The 18,379-nt window shown below is 43.9% G+C and overlaps 2 protein-coding genes across 7 annotated transcripts in view; one reads left to right on the top strand and one right to left on the bottom strand.

The window, feature by feature from the left end:
* The window catches only part of CNTF (ciliary neurotrophic factor), a 48,501-nt gene extending 45,665 nt beyond the window's left edge, over positions 1-2,836 (bottom strand). The window contains exon 1 of the mRNA XM_073597064.1: positions 2,674-2,836. The gene's annotated coding sequence lies outside the window, so the exon portion shown is untranslated. The remainder of the gene's footprint in view (positions 1-2,673) is intronic.
* LOC141106349 (uncharacterized) lies at positions 2,727-18,064 on the top strand. Of its 6 annotated transcripts, none has more exons than XM_073597061.1 (3): positions 2,727-2,883; positions 11,336-11,471; positions 15,215-18,064. In XM_073597061.1, exons 2-3 carry the CDS (start codon positions 11,441-11,443, stop codon positions 15,772-15,774), a joined length of 591 nt encoding a protein of 196 aa, XP_073453162.1. In that variant the 5' UTR covers positions 2,727-2,883; positions 11,336-11,440; the 3' UTR covers positions 15,775-18,064. The 6 variants fall into 6 exon arrangements, with proteins under 6 accessions (XP_073453162.1, XP_073453159.1, XP_073453163.1 ...); XM_073597058.1 differs by having other exon boundaries at positions 15,183-18,064; XM_073597062.1 differs by having other exon boundaries at positions 2,751-2,900.
* Positions 18,065-18,379: the final 315 nt, after the last annotated feature.

The raw sequence follows: 18,379 nt of genomic DNA, 5'->3' as shown, positions 1-18,379 counted from the left end.
AATTGACCTATCTGGAACGAATGGTAAATTCCTTCCGGTAATCCTTGCATGTTGTCACAGGGGGGAGGTTTGGATTACATCACACATTACTCAGAGATTGGTGCTACACTTTCTTTTCACAATTGATCACCTACTGGATGTGATTTTTGGGCTTTTTCTATACATTATCTTTCAGATTTATTTTCATTCATTGCGCTTAGTTCAAGCGATATTGTGATGTCTGCTTTTCATGTGATGGAGACAATAGTGCAGCATTTTTAATTTGTATTGCTATACTACATTATATTGCCAAAAGTATTGGGACGCCGGCCTTTACACACATGAACTTTAATGCTATCCCAGTCTTAGTCCGTAGGGTTCAATATTGAGTTGGCCCACCCTTTGCAGCTATAACAGCTTCAACTCTTCTGGGAAGGCTGTCCACAAGGTTTAGGAGTGTGTCTATGGGAATGTTTGACCATTCTTCCAGAAGCGCATTTTGTGAGGTCAGGCACTGATGTTGGACGAGAAGGCCTGCCTCGTAGTCTCCACTCTAATTCATCCCAAAAGTGTTCTATCGGGTTGAGGTCAGGACTCTGTGCAGGCCAGTCAAGTTCCTCTACCCCAAACTCACTCATCCGTGTCTTTATGGACCTTGCTTTGTGCACTTGTCCAAATCGTTTGGTGAAGGTGGGATTATGATGTGTGGGATTGTTTTTCAGGGGTTGGGCCTGGCCCTTTAGTTCCAGTGAAGGGAACTCTTAAAGGGGTTGTAAAGGCAGAAAGTTTTTTTTTTTATCTTAATGCATTCTATGCATTAAGATAAAAAACCTTCTGTGTGCAGCAGCCTCCTCAGCACCCCCCAACTACTTACCTAAACCGCATCTCTCTCTAGTGATGTCAACAAGTGTCTTAACTGTCCGGGACACTCCTCCTGATTGGCTGAGAAACAGCCGCAGCATTGGCTCCCACGGCTGTCAAAGTCAGCCTATCAGGGGAGAGAGGGGGCGGAGCTCCATGTCTGAAGCTCTGACTCGGCTCGGGTGCCCCCATAGAGAGCTGGCACTCGATAGGAGAGAGGGGGCAGGAGCAGAAAAGAGGGACCCGAGAAGAGGAGGATCGCAGCTGCTCTGTGCAAATAAAACTGCACAGAGGAGGTAAGTATAACATGTTTGTTATTTATTGTTTTTTGTTTCATGCTCCCAACTTTGTGGGAATAGTTTGGGGATGTCCCCTTCCTGTTCCAACAAGACTGCGCACGAGTACACAAAACAAGGTCCATAAAGACATGGATGAGCGAGTTTGAGGTGGAGGAACTTGACTGGCCTGCACAGAGTCCTGACCTCAACCTGATAGAACACCTTTGGGATAAATTCAAGCGGAGACTGCGAGCCAGACCTTCTCCTCCAACATCAGTGTCTGACCTCACACATTTGCTTCTGGAAGAATGGTCAAACACTCCCATAGACACACTCCTAAACCTTGTGGACAGCCTTCACAGAAGAGTTGAAGCTGTTATAGCTGCAAAGGGTGGGCCAACTCAATATTGAGCCCTACGGACTAAGACTGGGATGCCATTAAAGTTCATGTGCGTGTAAAGGAAAGTGTCCCAATACTTTTGACAATGTTTGGATCACGTGGTATGTTGCAGCTGTGTTATCCTAGTCCTGTTACCACAAAGCGGTATACATTTGTTACTTACATGACTGTATGTGACCCACACTAAAGCCTCGTACACACGATTGGATTTTCAGATGGGAATTCTGTGATGCCAGGCTGAAAACCTGACCGTTTGTACACTCCATCAGACAAGTGTTGGCCAACTTTCCGTGGACAAATGTTGGATGGCAGGTTTATAAATTTTCCGCGGACAACGGTGTGTTGTCAGACTTTCCGAGCCTGTGTACACAAGTCCGTCGGACAAAAGTCCAAAGTACAAACACGCATGCTGAGAATCAATGCTCACCAAACACAACATTAGCAGACGGTGCCCAAAGGGTGGCGCTAAAGAGATGAAAAGCCGCGTAGTACGTCACTATGTTCGTGTTGGTTGGCCGACAATTGTGTGCCGTTTGTATGCAAGACAAGTTCCTGGCCAACGCCCTTCGGACAAAATTCTTTGTCTGCGGAAAATACGATTGTGTGTACGAGGCTTTAGAGCCCAATAAAGAGGGGCACATGGAGGACGGGATGACCACCGTGTCACCTTGACCCGCCCTACATGTACACACACTTTTGCAGTGTGTGTGTGTGTGTATATATATATATATATATATATATATATATAAAAATCGGTGCCCCTGGACAGTATTGTACATGTATACATACGTACTCTGCTTTCAATACAAAAACAAAAATTCTGGGAACTGGAATTATGTTACACATGTGTGCGGGTACACGCAAAACACACGCATGACACATGCAGGGAATTTCTGCCAGGAATACTGATATTCAGACTTCAGTACTGTGTGCAGACAATGATGACCTGTATTGCCATCTGTATGTTCTATATGCACATGGCTACTGCACAGGAACTGTCATCTATATCAATGTGCCACCCACTATAAATACAAAGCCCACACAGAAGACAATGACACTGCCTTTGGTATAACAGTCTGACACCCAGTCTGCACTGTCACCCCATTGGCCCAGAGCTCGCCTGCCTGCACATGCACATCTCCATGCAACACTCACTATTGCTACAATGACTACTGGCAGCGCTGACGTCACCAGCTCAGCAGTCAGGGCACCACGTGACGACCTCTAGGTTCTTTCCCCGCACAAGTCCTGGCGGCACACCCTGTCACAGGTTGGGCGGAAGCGCCGCCCACTTTCGGCTTCCAGTCTTCGGCGCGACCTGATGATGTAACGGGAAGCTGGACTGGAGCTGGGCTGGATTGGAAGGTAAATAAAAGAGCGAGGTAATGTGAAAAGAACGTATGGTTTGCAATGAGGTTGTTATGCATTGTTCTCCTGGTTGATTTTATGGCTTTTTTTTGTTGTTGCTGTTTCTGGGTTAGGTTGGTGTTTTGTATTGGGGGGTGTGCAAGGCATGCTGGGACCTTTAAAGGATTGCTCCACCTGGGGAATGGGAGGTGGTAATGAACTTTCCTGGTGCCAACATAAGAGCATACATATGGGTAGTACGGTGCCGGAGATTGGCGACAGGATAGGAAAACTGTGGTAAATATTTGATACAGTTTTCTGCCATCTTGGTGCCAGCATGGCAGCGTTCCACCAATTATGGATGAGCTCCGGCGTGTTCGCACACAGCCCACGTGCAGAGCCCGCCAGGAAGTCGGCGCTGCGCTAATCACAGGCAGTGAGACATTGTCCCGATGTGCGGCTGCAGAGATCAGGAAATATCTCACTGTCTGTGATTAGCGCAGCGCCGTGACGACTTCCAGGCGGGCTCTGCACGTGGGCTGTGCGAACACGCCGGAGCTCATCCTTATCACCGATCAGCCATAACATGACCACTGACAGCCAGGTAAAGTTAATAACATTGATTATCTGGTTACAATGGCAGCTGCAAGTGAACATGTTAACCCTGAAGTTGCATTGAAAGCAGAAAAATGTTCGTCAAGTGTAAGGATTTTGAGTGACTTTGCAAGAGCCGATGACTGGGTCAGAGCAACTCCAAAATGGCAGCTCCTGTGGGATGATCCCGGTCTGCAGTGGTCAGGACCAACCGAGAGGGGTCCAAGGAAGGAAACTGAAGACAGGGTGATAGGCAGCCAAGGCTCATTGATGGATGTGGGGAGGGAAGGCTGGCCTGTGTTGTCTGATCCAATAGAAGAGCTTCTGTAGATCAAATTGCTGAAAAAGTGAATGCTGGTTCTGATAGGTGTCAGAACACAAAGAGTCTTGTAGTTTGTAGTGTATGGGGCTGCATAGCCACAGACTGGTCAGGGTGCCCATGCTGACCCGTGTCTACAGCCATAAGTGCCTACAATGGGCACATGAGCATCAGAACTGGACCACCGAGTAATGAAAGAAGGTGGCCTGATCTCAAGAATGGTTTGAGGAACACGAGTTTGGGGTTTTGACTTGGCCTCCAAATTCTCCAGATCTCAATGCAATCAAGGATCTGTGGGATGTGCTGGAAAAACAAGGACCTAAAGGATCTGCTACTGATGGCTTGGTGCCAGATACCACGGCATACCTTCAGAGGTCTAGTGGAGTCCATGCCACGATGGTTGGTGGTCAAAATGTTATAGGGGTATGCTGCCATGGATTGGTGCCAGGAAAGGAAAAATATGGTTAGTATTTGATACCATATTCCATTTTGGGGATGTAGTTGGCAGAGTTCCTGGCAAAATTGGTTAGGCACTTTTATTGCAGTAGAAAAAAATGGCATGCTTCATCTAGAGCGACAACCTGACAATACATTAAACCGGGGGGGGTTAGGATTTTGTAAAATGGGGGAGTGGGTATGCTGAAAGAGGGACCATTGACTGTTTATTGGTAACCTTTTTGTTTGGTTTCTAAAGTCCCATACACACGGGCAGAATGTCGGGAGACGTTTGTTGGTACAAAAATTACTGCCCGACATTCTGCCCATGTGTATGTCGGTCTGTCCAACAGAAGCCGGCCATTCAGCTTCTGTCGGCCGTGCATGCTGGAAAACCAGCAGATGACTGACTCCCGATCAGAAGTTGTCAGTTTTTTTTTTTTCTTTTCATGCAACCAAAAAAACTAGAGTGTTCCCAGCTTTACACCGGAGAAGGGCTGTTATGGTATCCACTGGGAACTGTTAAAGCTTGTTGCTATAGAGCAGTAGTGGTTAACTTTTTTGATATGGGGGGCCCTCAAGTGTGGCCCTTGACACCAAAGGGCCGCACATAAAATTTTGTGAATATTTACTATCAGACAGTAGACACAAAATAGGATATTATCAAAGACTAATGGTGTGATACAAGAGGTGGTCAGAGACTGCGGACATGATACAGGGGATGGTCAGAGACTGCGGACATAATACAGGGGATGGTCAGAGACTGCGGACATGGTACAAGAGGTGGTCAGAGACTGCGGACATAATACAGGGGATGGTCAGAGACTGCGGACATGATACAAGAGATGGTCAGAGACTGCAGGCATGATACAAGAGATGGTCAGAGACTGCAGGCATGATACAAGAGGTGGTCAGAGACTACAGACATGACACAAGAGGTGGTCAGAGACTGCAGACATGACACAAGAGGTGGTCAGAGACTGCAGACATGACACAAGAGGTGGTCAGAGACTGCAGACATGACACAAGAGGTGGTCAGAGACTGCAGACATGACACAAGAGGTGGTCAGAGACTGCAGACATGACACAAGAGGTGGTCAGAGACTGCAGACATGACACAAGAGGTGGTCAGAGACTACAGACATGACACAAGAGGTGGTCAGAGACTGCAGACATGACACAAGAGGTGGTCAGAGACTGCAGACATGACACAAGAGGTGGTCAGAGACTGCAGACATGACACAAGAGGTGGTCAGAGACTGCAGACATGACACAAGAGGTGGTCAGAGACTGCAGAAATGATACAAGAGGTGGTCAGAGACTGCAGACATGATACAAGAGGTGGTCAGAGACTGCAGACATGACACAAGAGGTGGTCAGAGACTGCAGACATGACACAAGAGGTGGTCAGAGACTGCAGACATGACACAAGAGGTGGTCAGAGACTGCAAACATGACACAAGAGGTGGTCAGAGACTGCAGACATGACACAAGAGGTGGTCAGAGACTGCAGAAATGATACAAGAGGTGGTCAGAGACTGCAGACATGACACAAGAGGTGGTCAGAGACTGCAGACATGATACAAGAGGTGGTCAGAGACTGTGGACATGCTATAGTAGTTGTTGAAAATTGGGGAAATGCTTTGGGAGACAGTCATAGACTACTAGAAAGCACTGCTATAACAGGGCAATAGGGAAACACAGATTAGTGTCTGCAGAAGCCCTAAGGGCTGCACAAAAAATGCCAAAGGGCTGCAGGGTAGGCACCAGTGCCATAGAGGAACTGAAGCCACACGTTGGGTTATGTGCTTATTTTGCCGAAGTATCTGGAGTTCAGCTTTAAGCCTTCTGGATTATCATGACAGCTTGGCCACTAACATTTTTAGAGAGAAATCAGCAATGACTGCCTATTTTAACCAAACATGATTGCTGCAGTAGGTTCTGTGTGCCTGCTCACCTTTTGAAACAACCCATTCAGTTTAAAATAGAAATGAAGGACAAAAAGTTTGTGTATACATATAAAAAACATTATATCTTTTTTTTATATAAGTGATCACATACCCTCTGTTCCCAGCTGCAAAAGGACCTAAGGGAGCTGAGGGAGGAGCAGGAGGAGCAGCATGGTATTGCGAAGTATGATGGAAAATGCAGAGATTGTACAATCAGATTGTAATGTTTATGGCCAAGTTTAGACTCTCATTTTGTGGATCCACCAATTCTTTCAATCCTAAAAAATCCCCCCCAGAGTAATGCAGATGCTTCCTGGCTCATAGGAAGAGTGCTGCATTGCATTGTGGGTGGCTGTTGGGGCATGCCAGCAGTCTCGTATGGAGGTGTGCCTGTGGTCAGTGCCTGTGCTCAGGATGGGAACACAGGATTAGATCTCTCGACTCCTGAAGGTCTGTATAGGATCCTTTTGGCTTTGTTCACCCTTCAGACCTATAAAACATGCTGCACATTTCTAATGGAACAAATAGGACCAATGGACAAAAGGGTCAGGGAAGGATTGTTCAGTGCTAATTGCTCATACTTACTTTACATCACCTCCATATATATGGCTTCTGAAGACGTTAAATATCTTCTCGGGAAGGCAAGATGCGGATTGAGCCTTGCAGACAGTCAGGCGAGAAGTAATTTGATTTTGGCAGGGTCACCAGCGGGGGGGATGGACTCTGCCAGACAACACCCTTCCCTCCCCCCCATACATCTGGTGTGTTATCGATAACCAACCATTATCTGGCCAGCTATTGCTTAACCCATTCAGTGCCGGAGCCGGATCATCTAAGGTGGGACAGATAATAGGACAGTTTTGAGACGATATCACATTTTGACTTTGTCTTTGTGATAATAAGGTGGTTTATGCATAAAAAGAGAACGAATGCCATGGAGTGATGGCGTCGATTGCAGAATTGGAGTTTAACCTCTTGCTTACTGGGCACCTAAACCCCCCTCCTGCCCAGACCAATTTTCAGCTTTCAGCGCTGTCACACTTTGAATGGCAATTGCGCGGTCATACAACACTGTACTCAAATGTAATTTTTATCATTTCTCCCCCACAAATAGAGCTTTCTTTTGGTGGTATTTGATCACCTCTGGGTTTTTTATTTTTTGTAAAAAAATGACAGAATTAAAAAAAAAAAAAAAATACAAAACCATTTTATATTTTGTTAATAAATTTTGCAAACAGGTAATTTTTCTCCTTCATTGATGTACGCCGATGAGGCTGCACTGGTGGGCACCAATAGGCTGCATTGATGGGCACTGATAAGGTGACACTGATGGGCACTGATGAGGTGGCACTGATGAGGTGGCACAGATGGGCAGCACTGAAGGGCATTGATAGGTGGCACTGATAGCTGGCACTGATAGGTGGCAGTGATGGGCACTGGTAGGTGACACTGATAGGCAGCACTTCTAGGTGGTACTGAGGCACTAATTGGCACCACTGGTGGGCATTGATAGGTGGCACTGATTGCTGGCACTGATGTACTGGTGGGCACTGATTGGTGGGCACTGGCAGGTGGCATTGGCAGGCAGTACTGGTGGGCACATATGAGGCGGCTTCGCCTCTTCCTCTTTGGGACCGAAGTCCCTTAAACAGAAGCCAGTGATCGTTTTTTTTTTCTCTTCACGCTGTCAGCGTGAGAAGGAAGAAAAAAAAAAAAAAAAAAAAGATTACCGATCTTCTTTTTACATCACACGATCAGCTGTCATTGGCTGACAGCTGATCATGTGGTAAGAGGTCAGGATCGACCCCTTACTCCGATCTGTGAACACCCGAGTCTCATTGACTCGGGTGATCACTGTGTGCGCCCATGGGGGGGGGGGGGGGGGCCTTGGCGAGCGTTCAAAGGGGAGGACGTCTATTGACGCCCTCCAGGCAAATCAGATCCGTGCTGTAGCCGTCTTTCTCCTGTAGTGCGGATCTGAAGGGGTTATAATGTTATGGGTGGATGCTGGTAAGCTTTGGTAACACTTGTCACCCGAATTCCTAGATTCAGTCACCTGCTGTAGTCTTTATACAAGGATGTTGTTGGAATATTATTTAGGTTTTAGTGAAGCTTGCAGTATAAGGAGCGAGATTCACATCTTTGGCTTCAAAATCGCTGCTACAGGAAAATGCTGGACAATGGATTACTAAGGAGATAAGCCAGCAAGCTATTCATACCACCAGTAATAATGTTTTTTTTTTGGGTGGAATGCCCCTTTAGTCCTCATTCACACGGTACACCCAGACATAACTGTACACTCGTGGAGGGCCGTGTTTACCAGCACAGGGTGTTCTGTGCATCCCCACACAGGCAGTCCTATTACTAGCAGTTGGGATGCAGGGGCTGCATGGACTTGTGGTTACAGATTCATACACACCTTACTGATGCATAAATCGCAAGTTCCACCATCTGTTGCACTTCAGTGGCGCAGATTTCGAATTCCAGATATCTTTTGTGCTTATTTTGAATTCCAGGGATCGTTTTATATTTCCCCTACATCCAAATCCTGCATCTTCATCACATTCACCTTACCTGCCCCCTTCCCTCCGTCATTCATCTACCGTCGCATCAAAAGTCCATATTCACTATATTATGACTGTAGAATTTACAACACAATCTCGAGCCCTTTCCCACAATATTAAGCGTTTAGGTGAAATAAAACCTTAATGATTGATTATTAAGTAATAATAGGACCATTAGGTCTGAAGCGGCTACTATAAAAGCCTACTAGTGGTAGGTATTAAAACATATTTAAACACAAAAAAACTTCAAGCAGCGCTACAAAACACACAATGGGGTTTATTTACTAAAGCTGGAGAGTGCAAGATCAGGCTCACTTCTACATAGAAACCAATCCGCTTCCAGGTTTTTTTTGCCAAAGCTTCATTGAACAAGCTGGGGTTAGAAGCTGATTGGTTTCTATGTAGAAGTGAGCCTGATCTTGCACTCTCCAGCTTTAGTAAATAAACCCCAATATCAAATAGCTGGCGTGCATACTAAACAATATTTGTGTGTGTATATATAGATATATAAATATCTCACAAAAGTGAGTACACCCCTCACATTTTTGTAAATATTTTATTTTTATTATTCTTTTCATGTGACAACACTGAAGAAATGACACTTTGCTACAATGTAAAGTAGTGAGTGTACAGCTTGTATAACAGTAAATTTGCTGTCCCTTCAAAATAACTCTACACACAGCCATTAATGTCTAAACTGCTGGCAACAAAAGTGAGTACACCCCTAAGTGAAAATGTCCAAATTGGGCCAAAGCGTCAATATTTTGTGTAGCCACCATTATTTTCCAGCACTGCCTTAACCTTCTTGGGCATGGAGTTCACCAGAGCTTCACAGGTTGCCACTGGAGTCCTCTTCCACTCCTCCATGACGACATCACAGAGCTGGTGGATGTTAGAGACCTTGCGCTCCTCCACCTTCCGTTTGAGGATGCCCCACAGATGCTCAATAGGGTTTAGGTCTGGAGACATGCTTGGCCAGTCCATCGCCTTTACCCTCAGCTTCTTTAGCAAGGCAGTGGTCGTCTTGGAGGTCGTTATCATGTTGGAATACTGCCCTGCGGCCCAGTCTCTGATGGGAGGGGATCATGCTCTGCTTCAGTATGTCACAGTACATGTTGGCATTCATGGTTCCCTCAATGAACTGTAGCTCCCCAGTGCCGGCAGCACTCATGCAGCCCAGACCATGACTTTCCCACCACCATGTTTGACTGTACGCAAGACATACTTTGTACTCCTCACCTGGTTGCCACCACACACGCTTGACACCATCTGAACCAAATAAGTTTATCTTGGTCTCATCAGACCACAGAACATGGTTCCAGTAATCCATGTCCTTAGTCTGCTTGTCTTCAGCAAACTGTTTGCAGGCTTTCTTGTGCATCATCTTTAGAAGAGTCTTCCTTCTGGGACGACAGCCATGCAGACCAATTTGATGCAGTGTGCGGCGTATGGTCTGAGCATTGACATGCTGACCCCCCACCTCTTCAACCTCTGCAGCAATGCTGGCAGCGTCTATTTCCTAAAGACAACCTCTGGATATGACGCTGAGCACGTGCACTCAACTTCTTTGGTCGACCATGGCGAGGCCTGTTCTGAGTAGAACATGTCCTGTTAAACCGCTGTATGGTCTTGGCCACCGTGCTGCAGCTCAGTTTCAGGGTCTTGGCAATCTTCTTATAGCCTAGGCCATCTTTATGTAGAGCAACAATTCTTTTTTTCAGATCCTCAGAGAGTTCTTTGCCATCAGGTGTCATGTTGAACTTCCAGTGACCAGTATAAGAGAGTGAGAGCAATAACACCAAATTTAACACACTTGCTCCCCATTGACACCTGAGACCCTGTAACGCTAACGAGTCACATGACACCGGGGAGGGAAAATGGCTAATTGGGCCCAATATTGACATTTTCACTTAGGGGTGTACTCACTTTTCTTGCTAGCAGTTTAGACATTAATGGCTGTGTGTTGAGTTATTTTGGGGGACAGCAAATTTACACTGTTATACAAGCTGTACACTCACCACTTTACATTGTAGCAAAGTGTCATTTCTTCAGTGTTGTCACATGAAAAGTAATAAAATATTTACAAAAATGTGAGGGGTGTACTCACTTTTGTGAGATACTGTATATATGGAAAGGTGCAATTAGAATAATAAAGTCCAAAAGTGCTGCAGTCCTGCACTGTATATAGCTGGAACAATAGGTGAGATCAGTTCACACTGGGTTCAGTTCCAACGTGAGGAAGGAAAGCTGTCACCAACACCTCCATGAGTGCAAATCTTTGATTGAACGATCTCTTCCCAAATCAAACTGCAGCCAGGAGGATGGATCACATACCTATCTGGGATATTGAGAACCCTCTAGATCCGACCAGCCCTGATGGGTCAGATCTAGAGGGTTCTGCATACCCATACTAGCTATTTGATAATGTGTGTTTTGTAGCGCTGCTCCAACATGTTTTATATTGTCAATAATAGAAAGTGAAAGGTGTATTCCGCATTGCCTGCCTGGACAATACAGGTTCTTTAAAGACATTTTTTTCATAAGACTTTTTTTTTTAATATAATAGGAAGGAGAGTTTGCATCTGATGACTATTCTGTTTAACCTGCAGAGTTCGCCTTGTTACGGGATTCAGCCAGCAACCGGTCCATGTAAGCCATGAACTCCACTTCATCATCTCTGGGACTCCTATCAGGATATAATTCCTCCAGCTCAGATGAAGAGGACGGAGCGAAGGATGGCTCAGGGTAAATAATCTTTGCATGCCTTAAAACTGAACCCCAGACCGATATAAAGAAACAAATGAATGAAGTTTTGTATTGCTTCATACATCATTAACCACTTCCTGGCTATTGTAATATAACGGCAGGGCAGGTGCTCTGTTATCCTGGATGGATACCCACTTGCACGCTTCGTGTGCACCCTAGGGTCCCTGGTACCGTGCGATCACCGTGACCAATCACAGCTATCACATGTCAGTTGTAAACAATGGCTTTCATTCATAGCCATTGTGTACTATTGTGATCTCTGTGATTGGTCACAGTGATCACATGGTACAGGGCTAATCACAGGAGAACTGTACCATGTGATAGCCATGGCCAACCACAACTTTCACAATCGTACACCGTGGCACATGAATGGATGCCATTAACAGTGTAAAATGGTCAGTACCCGCCAGCAGTATTCAACAGCAGTACCCGCCAGCAGTACCCAATAGTAGTATCAGCCCTGGAGGACAGCCAGCAGCAGCTGCCAGCCATACCCGCCTGGGAAACAGTAGCAGCCAGCCTGCAGAAATCCTGAGGAAGAAGTGAAGATTGAGGTTAGTTGAGGTGCAGGTACCGCACTGCATCAGTGTGAAAGCAGTCTTAGGCCCTTTTCACATGATCGGTCCGATCGGGTCCGCCTGTCCGTTTTTCATGCGGACCCAAACACACTCTCCATTCACCTCTATAAAGCAGCAGATGTAAACGGACTTGTGTTTATTTAACCTTCCTAGCTCCAATCCGATCTGTTTAAAAAAACAGAAGGTGATCTGTCCCCTTCTGTCTGGGCGGATAGGACTGGAGGGCCCATAGTAGAGTAGAGCGGGCTGTGTACATGTCTGGGATATAAATTAAAAGGGGTGTGGCGCTCCCTACAGGGTTTAGGGATAATGTAAGGGAGGGGGACGGGGTTGTCTGATGGATTATATTAAATCCAAAGGTGATATCCCCCACTCATCAACCTAGTAAGGTACCTGATACTAACAAAAATTATATATACAACAAAATTATTTAAACGAGAGCGATCTTCAGTGATTGTGTGCAAATACAAAAATGCCTTATATGTAAAGGATGCGTGCTGAGACCCCTACATCTGTGATAGGTCTGCACCATACATCGCCACAAGTGAAATAAGTATACTCCAAACCATAACCATAAAAAATTCAAACGTAGAAAACGTAAGTGTGCTCTACCTATCCGGTGCAAATATTACTATATAATGTAATCTGCCTAAAATAGTGCCAAATATTTTCACATTGGTGATCAGAGTCCAGTGAACAGGTGATTGCACCTCACCCTAATTAGTGTAAATATAAAACAATTAGTAATAGTCATAGTCCTTAAAGTGGTAAAACTCTTCAAACACAATGTTTCAGGGAATTCTCTTAGCAAGAGAAAACCGTGACAGGAGTGCTCTCAGGTGGTTTCTGTGACTTTTGGGGACCCAAAAGGGGGAGCACAAAAGTCACAGAAACCACCTGAGAGCACTCCTGTCACGGTTTTCTCTTGCTAAGAAAATTCCCTGAAACATTGTGTTTGAAGAGTTTTACCACTTTAAGGACTATGACTATTACTAATTGTTTTATATTTGCACTAATTAGGGTGAGGTGCAATCACCTGTTCACTGGACTCTGATCACCAATGTGAAAATATTTGGCACTATTTTAGGCAGATTACATTATATAGTAATATTTGCACCGGATAGGTAGAGCACACTTACGTTTTCTACGTTTGAATTTTTTATGGTTATGGTTTGGATTATACTTATTTCACTTGTGGCGATGTATGGTGCAGACCTATCACAGATGTAGGGGTCTCAGCACACATCCTTTACATATAAGGCATTTTTGTATTTGCACACAATCACTGATGCACACAATCACACAATCGCTCTCGTTTAAATAATTTTGTTGTGTATATAATTTTTGTTAGTATCAGGTACCTTACTAGGTTGATGAGTGGGGGATATCACCTTTTGGATTTAATATAATCCATCAGACAACCCCGTCCCCCTCCCTTACATTATCCCTAAACCCTGTAGGGAGCGCCACACCCCTTTTAATTTATATCCCATTACTCTGTGGAGGATCCTTAGGGAAACTCCTTTAGGGGGGCTGCATACCTATACTTTTGTCCTAAGCGCAGCTTCCATACTTAATTACACATGTCTGCTCTGCATTTGCAGAGTGGACAGAGACCTGTCATCCGCCCACTCCGCTCATTGTGGCCCACAATCAGTTACCAAGTCGCTAAAGTGGCCCTCGGTCTTCAAAAGGTTGGGCACCCCTGTGTTAAGATGATGCACTAGGCTGAAGTGTGGGCGATAGTACACTCAAAGTAGGAAAGAGCGGGGCTGACCAGGGGGATGAGAAACTCAAACAACAATAGGAACACAATACAGCCCCTGTCATTGCCCCCCCTTCTGCAACCCTAACACTAACCCTTACACTAGCCCTCACTGTAATGTTAACATTAACACATATACTAATGCTTCTTAAAACCCTAACATTGTCCACAACCTTGCAGGTAACTCACGTGAGAAGCTTTAAAATTAACCCTAAAATTAACACTTAAACCCTCCCTGTTTATTTTACACTAACTGACATACTAACCTTTCCTACAACACTAACACTCCTCTTCCTCCCACTATTCCTAACACTGCCCCTCACCCTACATAACACAAACTCTTCATTTGGTAAACTTAAGGGCATGGTAGACTTTCAAATGTTTTTGTTCGTTTAGTTAGGTGTTTGTGTTAATATGATCCTTGTGTTGTTTGCCTTGCCTTGTAATGATAAGCTCACCTGTTGTGGCTGCAGTTGTACTGTCATGGCTGATCGATTCCCCTATGACCATGTATTGCTTCAGTTAACTGGTCCATATTTACCAAGGGGACAGGACAGTTTTCTGTTCCAGGTCAGTCACACAGTGTCCAATGCATGCCTCATCACTAATGTGGAAGTTCTAATGTGATTAAACACATCTAGTTGCATGAATGTGCTCTTAGTGCTGACTGCTTGTGTCTACGGCAGATCCAATGACTTTTTGGCTCTCATCTGCATGAGTGCTAAACTGAGAGACCCAGGGATTGTGGGATATGTGGTTTATTCACAGGAAGTGTCAGGTCTCAGACTACAGAAAGAGGTCATGCATTAACCTGTGTAGTGCCATGTCTCATGTTTCAACACAAATAGAAACTGCAGACACAGAATTGTAAAAATTTACTCTACTACAGGCAGTAAGTATAGGGTAACAAATGACACCATGAAGCTACATGGTCAATGCACATCTTATGCAAGTGAAAAACGCAGTATGACTGTAGGAATATATATCATGCCTTTATACCATTGTTTGCATATTCACATCTCCTGCTGATAAATCCTCTACACCAAAGACTGTTTTTTTTCTCCAAAAGAAGTAAGTGTTAAAGTCTCTGTGCTGGAATCTCCTACTTTTTAATCTTCTACTACTACTGCCTACCTCTCTTACCACCCTCTCTGAGGGGGTGCTGACAGCAACCCCGGAGGTAGGTAGAGTGGGGACCAGGGGGATGGGTGTCTTGTGTTAGTTTACCTTTACATTTCTTCTGTAAAGGTGAACTGACCCTTTAAACATCTCTTTCACTGTTTTTGTTCTGTGACTTCTATTTCCTTTTTAGTCTTCTGCTGTCGCTTTTTATTTTATTTTTTTTAGGCCCTCTCGATCCAAAATGAACTTCTTTGCAGATGCAGCCTCCAGCAGTGAAGATGAAGATGACAGTAAAAGAGAATTAGAGAAACCCACAGAACCTCTTCCTTCTCCTCTACTCTCTGCTCGCCTCCCTGCACCACGGCTTGGGACTCAGAGCAAAGTAAGCCCCAGTGGAGTGTTTTCAAATCCCTTTCGGGATGAGGAACGGGCCCAGCTGAGTATCTTGGAACGTCATGTCAAACTGAGCGACGGCAACTGGGCAAAGGGTGGAAAAGGAGCCTGTTTGGCCTTCCAGAGAGATGGACGGTGTCGATATGGAACAAAATGCAAATACAGTCATGGAACTGATTTGCCACCAGGGGGTACAGTGTTGAGCCCAGGAGAACTTCCTAGCAGCGGAGGTGATGCTCCAGAGATGGTCAGAGACAGCTCAAAACTGGGGGATGTACAAAGTGTAGAGGAATTGCGGCAAGAGACACAAGCTGAGAGGGGGAAGAGGAAAAAGCCAGGACTTAGTAACACTCTCATCCCTCCAAAAAAATCACTGAAGAATTACCAAAAGCAAGTGTCATCTGAAAGACCCTGGGCTTTGTAAATGTTCTTTAACAGCCTGTAATACTTAGGATGTGCTCAACCACTGTCATTGAATAGGGCTTTCTAAAGAGCTATCAGAAGCTTTTCCCAATTCCACCCCAGTGAACTAATATCTATAGGAGAGTGTCAATTGTAGTTTCTACTCTTTGGACTGTCATATTAAAACATCATTTCAACCAAATCTGGTCTTGCAGTTATTAGCAAATGCTGGAGAGAAGTGTTACCTACTGAAGTTCTTAGCTCTCCATTCACCAACATAAAGCCAGCAGGTTGAGTGAGACTTCCTTGTTAAAAATGTAGCAGTTGGATTGAGCTGCTAATTCGGCTGTAAAAGATCTAACTATAACAGGTTTTCCACAGACTGTATTTGGGGGTGGACTGACACTTAAATAAGGCATTTTTCTTTCTTCATGACTGTCACATTTGATGGAATTTAGGTTCTTACCGGTCTCTCTACTTTTCTTTCCCCAAAGACTTTGAAACAACAGACTGTCCTCCTCAACTTCAACCATGCAAGTGTGACGTTCTAGGTTAGGGGTCTGAAGTGGCAATGTTGGGATAAGGTAACTTGTCACTAATAGGTCTGATAAAATTGTAATCTGTAGACCCAGAAATAATTTGAAAGGTAACCTGTAAAAAGAGCATTTTTCAATGCACAGGAGGTGGATAAAATAACAGAGAGATGCCCAAAAAGATATTAACCACTTCAATACCAGGCACTTTGGCCCCTTCCTGCCCAGGACAATTTTCAACTTTTAGCGCTGTCACACTTTGAATGACAATTGTGCGGTCATGCAACGCTGTACCCAAACTACATTTTTATTATTTTCTTCCCACAAATAGAGCTTTCTTTTGATGGTATTTGATCACCTCTGGGGTCTTTATTTTTTCTTAAACAAACTAAAAATGACCAACATTTTTGAAAAAAACACAAACATTTTTCTTAGTTTCTGCCATAAAATTTTGTTTTCCCCTTCACTGATGGGCACTGGTGAGGCGGCACTGATATGTAGAATTGATGGGCACTGATAGGCAGCACTGATGTCGCCTATGGAGATTTTTAAGGCTAAAAGTTTGTCGCCATTCCACGAGCGGGCGCAATTTTGAAGCGGGACATGTTGGGTATCAATTTACTTGGCGTAACATTATCTTTCACAATATAAAAAAAAATTGGGCTAACTTGACCGTTGTCTTATTTTTTAATTCAAAAAATGTATTTGTGTATTTTCAAAAAAAAATGCGCTTGTAAGACTGCTGCGCAAATACGGTGTGACAGAAAGTTTCGCAAGAACCGCCATTTTATTCTCTAGGGTATTCGGGAAAAAAAATGTTTAATGTTTGGGGGTTTTAAGTAATTTTCTAGCAAAAATTTTTTTTTTAACTTGTAAACAACAAATCTCAGAAAGAGGCTCGGTCCTTAAGTGGTTAAATGGTGACTGTATAAAGTTGGATGAGAAACTGTTCAATCCTAAAGTGGAACTACAGGCAAAACTTTTTTTTTTTTTGGATAGCGTAAAGGAGGGTATAACCCCCACAGATTTTTTATTTTTTTTTGGCATCTGTGGCCTATTGGGGAGATTTTCCTTCACTTCCTCCCCATAACCAAAAAAAGAGAAATTAACTGCAAACTAAGAGAATCTGTTGGGGCCCCCCTAGGTCACCAGAACTAGTGTCCCAATTAGAAGATTTCTCCTCTATTACTGTTCTGGGGACTAGCCAAAATGTTATTTCACTTTCAATCATAATGGTAAACAGGACAAATCTCGCACTGGATGGTGCCATATACTGTTACAAAGCTGGACAACATAGAATTATTTTACATATGTTTATCATGATATCTTTGAGTGCCGGTTGTACATGTGCGGCCGCAGGTTCGTGCCTGGGGTTAAATATACATTGTCTATCTTTTCCATATATAGCCGTTTTATCCCCTATTTCTGACACTCACGGCCTCACTTCCTAGTGACTCTCTAGGGCAGGGAGGGAACTCTCCCTGACAAGACAAACAGCAAAAAAGAAAAAAAAACAAAACCTAACCATGTCCGAACCTTATCCAAAAAAAATACTTTACATATCTGTTATCACAAGAAGCAACATTGTTAGGAGCCAATACTTTGGTGCTAACCCTTGTGATTTGATTTTACCTACATACATGGCTTATATTCAGCAGATATGGTTGATAAAAAATAAAATGGAATAAAAAAAAAAAAAAAAGGTAAAATTGGGATTGTTAAAATGAACAAATATCACATGGTAAGGAAACGTCTGCATGTATTTTTATTTTGTGAACTGATGCTGTTATGAATTTGAGGCATCTTTCTTCATTCTCTAAATGCAATCCTGTGGGAATGTAGGAATTTGTGTTGTAATATGTGTATATAATTTTATCCATATGTAATTTTATCCTTTTCCTGTAAATCTTAGTCAATATGTTAATACTGAAATATTTACGTACTTTGAAATATACTACTAGCATCACTAACACCAGCTTTTTCTGCCATAATTGATAACACCAGGCAAAGTAAGAACTTTCATTTAGTTAATAAATATGTTCACTAAAAAAATTATTTTTCCCTGTTCTGTATAGTTTTTTTAATTTTATATAT

Source organism: Aquarana catesbeiana, linkage group LG08 (genome assembly GCF_042186555.1).
Source record: "Aquarana catesbeiana isolate 2022-GZ linkage group LG08, ASM4218655v1, whole genome shotgun sequence".
Taxonomy (NCBI): Eukaryota; Metazoa; Chordata; class Amphibia; order Anura; family Ranidae; genus Aquarana; species Aquarana catesbeiana.
This window is presented reverse-complemented; position numbering and strand designations above follow the sequence as displayed.